Below are 6,869 nucleotides of genomic sequence, written 5' to 3'. Positions count from 1 at the left end.
GTCGACACCCACTAGATCGATACCTATTGGTCGACAGTGGCTAGGTCGACACTAGAAATAGATCGACATGGCCATTAGGTCGACATGAAAAAAGGTTGACAAGAGTTTTTCATGGTTTTCGGGTGTCGTTTTCCTCGTAAAGTGACCAGGAACCCCAATTAGTGCACCGTGTCCCCTCGCATGGCTTGCTTTGCTCGCCATGCTTCGGGCAAGGTGCCTCACTCCGTTACCGCTGCGTTACCCACCGGTTACCGTTCCCAATCGTAGTCCACGTGGATCATAAAGTATGAAAACGTTAAAAAAAAATATATATATTTTTAAAAAACTCATGTCGACCAGTTTGCATTTCGACCTAATGGTCACGTCGACCTTTTTCTAGTGTCGACCTATTAACTGTCACTGTCGGCCCAGAGTCCAGATACCCTATCTACAGCCCCGATTGGTCGGTGAAAGCCAACGTGTTGAACAACCTGATTTAGAGTCCAGTCACTTTTTGGTCAGAATCGGCAATAAGTGAACCCTACACAGTGTTGATTTCATTACACAATCATCTGAAACCGCATAATTGTCCCAAATAATGTTTGATCTATGGACCCCATAACACCGTTGTCTCATAAAGATGATGTATAAAGTGTATACAAACGTCAATGCACATATTTTTATACAGAGAAATATTTAGTACATTTGAACAGTAACTGTGTGTTTGTCCTAATGTTTAAGCAATATGAACTTATTAACTTGCCAATACATATTTAATTTACAACAATGGTGGTCATTCGGAGTTGTTTGCTTGTTGCCGATTTTCGCTATGCTGCGATTTGTTGCTAAATGCGCATGCGCTTAGTTATTTAAATAAAAACGTAGCAGTTTTGCTGTTGTTCGTGCGGCGCTTTTCAGTCGCACTACTGATTGGTGAGTGATTGACAGGAAAGGGGCGTTTCTGGGTGGTAACTGAGCGTTTTCCGGGAGTGTGATAAAAAATGCAGGTGTGCCAGGTAAAAATGCAGGAGTGGCTGGAGAAACGGGGGAGTGGCTGGCCGAACGCAGGGCGTGTTAGTGACGTCAAACCAGGAACTAAACGGACTGAGGTGATCGCAATCTAGGAGTAGGTCTGGAGCTACTCAGAAACTGCAAGGAATTATTTATTAGCAGTTCTGCTAATCTTTCGTTCGCTATTCTGCTATGCTAAGATACACTCCCAGAGGGCGGCGGCCTAGCGTTTGCAATGCTGCTAAAAGCAGCTAGCGAGCGAACAACTCGGAATGAGGGCTTATAACGCCCACCACAACTGTTGATGTTAAGGTTATTTGGAACACATTGCTACTAAAGTATCTTGCATATTATCAGTGAAAACGTCATCAGATATTCTGGGTAACAGTTGGCACAGATTCAACCTTTATTATCACAAGCTATTATTTATGCTATTGCAAGGTACAACGAGATGAACACTGGAGTTAGATAAGTGCTACAATTTTTGTTTGCTTGAATGATGTGTACTTTAGGCCACAAAAAAGTGGAATCTACATGAAAATCTAAATTGTGGTTTTGAGACCTAGCGCCTGGAAGACCCAACGCTGCATGAATTCTGGGTCAAGTTCCAAGATCACATATAGAAGAAGCAGTGATCCATTATGCTATTGATACTCTAAAATGGCCGCTTTGTTGCCAAACAAAATATTCACTGTTGTGTGTTTTTGGGTCTTCTTTTTGTACTTGCCACTCTACACAATAAGAAGCTTTAGCATGCTGAGCAAAATACTATAAATGGTAAGACTAACTTTAAATACGCATGTCACAGAATTAAAACATACTCGTCATCCTACACACGGAGGCACCATTTTGTAGGCTCATCCAGTATGCTTTAGAGCACAGCCTAGCAATGCGATAGGATCCAGGCACATCACTGATGCATGAGATATTTTAAATTGCCTCATGCCTCAGGGATGTCACTTGTTAATAGCAACCTGACAGGCTGCAAAGTCTAAATATTATTTCCGGTCACAAAATGTCTGCCTCCATTGCGTACAGGCAACAGGTACACTTCAATGCCTGACCATAATACTGAAAGGCACTCGGTGCCATGTGCACCCTCCTCCAAACTTAGATATTGGATTCCACAGATTTCTTCCTTGTGATGTGCTCCAAATGTGCAGTTTCCGATGTGTCCAGGTTGATGTTGTACTTTGCCAGAATCTTGAGGATGGGACGAAGTTTTAACCACCACTGCTGTATTGGTAGACGATGGCTAGAAAAAAAAAGGAAGGAAAGTAAAATACAATTTGCATATCACATATCCAGCCGGAGGACGGAGCACGTGTGCAGTCTCTGTGCAGGCCCCACTCTCCCGCATCGGCTCATACAGTGAATAGCCTAGCACTGCGCCAATGCAGAGAGGCTAGTATAGTATATCTGTGTAGGGCCTATGTGCACTGCACAGTCCTTCAGCCATTAAGGATATGACCCTGCACATATCTTTTCAGTTGGCTCCATGTCATCTCCAGTTTTGTTGAACTACAATCATCTTAGTTGGCTAAAAATAATCACTTTTAAACGCGTAAGTGGGAAGCTAAGGAATGACATTAATAAGTATGTATGGTAATTTGTAGCTCACAGTCTGAGTATATTTTACTTATTTAATATTCAAAACAACTTACTACTAACATTCTAGATTCTAAAGTCCTATAATAAGAATTCTTTAATATAGTCATACTTAAATCTTGTTTAAAAATGTCAACATGTGGACAGGCACAATGTCGGCACCCAATTTTAAAGCTAACCTTAAGATTTCTATTTAATTTTCACTGTGTCAACATTTTAATCATGTTGCAATTATGACAGTTGACATTATGGTGTCGACCTCTTTTAACTTTCAACATAATAACTACATCTCCAAATGTTGAACTCCTGTTCCTTTCGAATGCCCGAAGTCTTGAAGTGGGCAGTAACAGAACTAACTGCAGCCAATCAGATCATCAGAATGATTTATGCAGTAGCAGTATTTCAGGAGAGGATATGATGGTAGGAATACATAAGATATCCCGGTGGATGGGATGCTGACGGTAATATGACCAACACTGGCATCTCGAAGCAGAGAATGCCGACAAGGGTCAGGTAAGTATGTTTACCCCCTAACCCTCCCTTCCCAAAGCCTAATCCTAATCAAGATTGTTGTAACAGTAAATATCCGTTTGTGATGCAACGAGGGTGGAAAGACATACTCAAAATCAGTTTCTTTTTTAAGATCCACCAGCGGCTGGAAAACGAGACTTCTTTTCCGCATTCCAAGTAAACAGGCTGAATCGGCTGTATTTGCAAATATGCGGCCTGCAACACAGGATAAAATGTCGTCAGACATCATTCTGAATGGGGCTTCAATTAGGCAAGGTGCATTCTATTAAACACTTACCATGTCTAGAGCATTCCTTTATTTTAGTGGTTATCCACAGTACAGCTTTAGCCCCCATTTTTGTACCAAAGTTCCTATCAAAAGGTGTTGGGGTACCTCCCTGAAACAAGGAAAATTGCCAGTTACAGGAAGTCAGGCCTGTTACCATTTCTGTCCCAGCAAAATGATTGTAATGTAGCCCACACACTTGTAAGATATTAGGTACAATCCTTCGATTTCGACCGCATCTGTGAGATAAATCGAAGGACTGTATGCACATTTTAGGTACCATGTGATGCGATGCGCGGGCACGCGGTCGAATGTCGCAAGATATTAAGTGCTGCACTTAATATTTATCGCATCGCAGTGCGATTGCATGTGTTTTTAAAAACACATGGGATATATCACACTGTGATGCGTGATGGGCACCCACCGGGAGTGGCCAGAGGCCGCTCCCACTCGGCAGTGACGTGCCCATCAGGTGATTACCATGCGATCTATTGCATGGTCGCATGGTAATCACTTTGGCAGTTCAGGTGTGATTTCATCGCACCTGAACAGCCGATGCGCTGCCCTGTGATGTTGCGGGGCATCGCACAAATGTATGGGCACCATAAGTCTGCACAGAAGTGCATCTGTCTCAGATGTCTTGTGAGAGTTATGCATTATTCTTGGAAACTACTATGTGTATAACACCACACTGCATAGTGCCTTATTTATCTCAACACTTTGTGCATCCTGTCAGTGTCATTTCTGCAGAACGTTTGGTAAGCTGGATGCAAACATAGTGCTAATAAATGCCCTAGTACTTTATTACGCTAATAGTTTAATTATTATTATTATTATTATTCTTTATATGGTGCCACAAGGGTTCCGCAGTGCCTAACAAAGCACATAAACAAATGAGCAAAACAAGAAAACAACGACTTACAGTACAAGACAATGTAGGACAAGTACATGGTATATAAATATTTCTGCATCAGTGGACATGACACTGAAATAAGCATACTGTAGGTGCTGGTGTAGGGAGTATGGAGTAAAAGATAGTCTAAGTAAGAGAAAGAAAAGCCATGAGGGAACAGGGCCTGCTCATGAGAGCTGACATTCTGAATGGGAGCGTTAGACAGACAAGGGTAACAAAGATGGGGTAGACATTGAGCAGGCAACAGAGGGTTAGGATGAGAGACCGCTGGGTTTGATGAAGACGTGGGTGTTGAGAGCCTGTTTGAAGTTTTGTAGAGAGGTGGAGAGTCTGATGGGAAGAGGCAGCCAGAGATAGGGAACAGCACGTCCAAAATCTTGGAGGCAGGAATGGTAGGAAGTAATCTGTTGGCAGGAGAGGTGGCGTGCATTTGTGGAGTGAAGAGGATGGGCGGGTGTGCAAAGGGAGATAAGGTCAGAGATGTAAATGGGAGAAGAATGGATGAGGGCCTTATAAATGAGTTTGAGAAGCTTGAATTGGATTCTAAAGGGGAAGGGGAGCCAGTGTAGGTCTTGTAAGAGTGGGCAGGTGACCGTAGTACATTTGGAGAGGAAGATGAGCCAGTCAGTGGCATTGAGGATAGATTGGAGTTTATACAGGCGTTTTTCAGGTAGGCCAGATAGGAAGAGATTACAGTAGTCCAATCTGGAGATGACCAGTGAGTGGAAAAGGTTCTTAGTAGCATACAGGTTGAGAAAGGGTCTGATCTTAGAAATATTTTTGAGATGGAAGAGGCAGGACTACAAGGAGGTACTGAATTTGTGGTTTAAAGGAGAGGGAGAAATCAAGGACAAATCCAAGACACTGTACTTGGGGACTAGAGGAGATGGTTATGCCATCGATAGATAGTAAAACTGTGGGAGGTGAGGTTGTGCGGGAAGGTGGGAAGATGATCATCTCAGTCTTAGACATGTTAAGTTTAAGAAAGCATTGAGACATCCAAGAAGAGGTAGCAGAGAGACAGTTGGAGATACGAGTGAGGAGAGAGGTCAGGAGAGGTAAGTGTGTGAGTATCATCAGCACAGAGGACAGCCATAAATGCTTTCTTTGCATGATGTGGTAGTTAAAGGGAACTTCACTTACTTGAAAAATTGTGTATTTTAACATTATTATTTAATAACACTTGAACCCGTGATTTGTGCAGAAATGTTATCTCTCAGTCTATATGGCTGCATTAGAATCAGCAAGAGCTATTAAAACATTGGTGGTCATTCCGAGTTGATAGCTCGCTTGCTGTTTTTAGCAGCCGTGCAAACGCTATGCCGCCTCCCACTGGATCGCAGAGCGGCTACAAAGTTTTTTTGTGCAGTTTTAGAGTAGCTCAAAACCTACTCAGCGTTTGCGATCACTTCAGACTGTTCAGTTCCTGTTTTGACGTTACAAACACGCCCTGCGTTCACACAGCTACGCCTGCGTTTTTCCTGGCACGCCTGCGTTTTTTGAACACTCCCTGAAAACGGTCAGTTGACACCCAGAAACGCCCACTTCATGTCAATCACTCTGCGGCCAGCAGTGCGACTGAAAAGCTTCGCTAGACCCTGTGTGAAACTACATCGTTCGTTGTAATAGTACGTCGCGCGTGCGCATTGCGCTGCATACGCATGCGCAGAAGTGCCGTTTTTTTTGCCTCATCGATGCACAGCGAACGAATGCAGCTAGCGATCAACTCGGAGTGACCACCATTATACCTTGGCCAAGTAATCAACATATTATAATTACATGGACAGGCTCACCTCTGGTCATTATTCCACAGTGAAAATGACATCACTAAATAGAGTATAGAGACCTTGTAACTACGTCCCGTCATGTCGTAGTGGTGTCTCTACAGTTCTGTGTCCATCACCATAGACAGCAAATGTACAGTATGTGAAAGCCTAGCTATGTTGCCTGAAAGGGTAAATATGTACAGACTAGCTAGCACCTACAGGAAGGATGGTGCTTCCGTTTTCCAGGCTGCACTATTTTCTGTCCAGGTAAGGTCACTATTGTGCCTCCCACAAAAGTAAATAATACTGTAGCTATTTTGTTGTCTTTATTGTGTGTAGGACACGATACAGTGCTGGATGCCATAATGAGTGACTGATCTCTCTCTCCAAATGTGGTTCTTACATTTCTCCTAGACCCTTAAATCTTGGACCACCAACTGGAGAAACCCCAAAATGTCAGGCTAAGAAGGCTGTCCTTGGATAGCTCTTTCTTCTTTTTATAGTGTTTGCTCTATGACATGTATAAACTATTGGACAGGGTAAAGATTCTATTTGTTAGGACGGCTTTACACCAGATCGACGGTCAATCTTCCTGATGGTCGGGCCGAATACCCTTCAGCCTGGAACATACGAGATTGGCCGTACACACTATACGATGTAATGAACAATGGAGCGATACCTTGTTCCGTTGTTCACTGTACTGAATGACTGGGCATACAATATTTGATTAACCTGCAGCACGGCAGTCCAGACAATGTCACAAGTGCCGCGTGAGTGCACAAGTGTGCGTAAACAC

The 6,869-nt window shown here is 43.1% G+C and overlaps 1 protein-coding gene across 3 annotated transcripts in view; it reads right to left on the bottom strand.

Moving 5' to 3' along the window:
• Window positions 1-644: 644 nt before the first annotated feature.
• The window catches only part of LOC135009056 (ATP-dependent 6-phosphofructokinase, muscle type), a 237,126-nt gene continuing 230,901 nt past the window's right edge, over window positions 645-6,869 (bottom strand). For all 3 annotated transcript variants that reach the window (XM_063952247.1, XM_063952246.1, XM_063952248.1), the window contains exons 22-24: window positions 3,407-3,506; window positions 3,219-3,324; window positions 645-2,245 (exon numbers count right to left, since the gene is read on the bottom strand). In XM_063952247.1, coding sequence (XP_063808317.1) covers window positions 2,101-2,245; window positions 3,219-3,324; window positions 3,407-3,506 — 351 coding nt within the window. In that variant the 3' untranslated portion in view covers window positions 645-2,100. The remainder of the gene's footprint in view (window positions 2,246-3,218; window positions 3,325-3,406; window positions 3,507-6,869) is intronic.

This window comes from Pseudophryne corroboree, chromosome 2 (assembly GCF_028390025.1).
Source record: "Pseudophryne corroboree isolate aPseCor3 chromosome 2, aPseCor3.hap2, whole genome shotgun sequence".
NCBI lineage: Eukaryota > Metazoa > Chordata > Amphibia > Anura > Myobatrachidae > Pseudophryne > Pseudophryne corroboree.
Note: the sequence above shows the minus strand (reverse complement) of the source record. Positions and strands in the feature narration are given on the sequence as shown.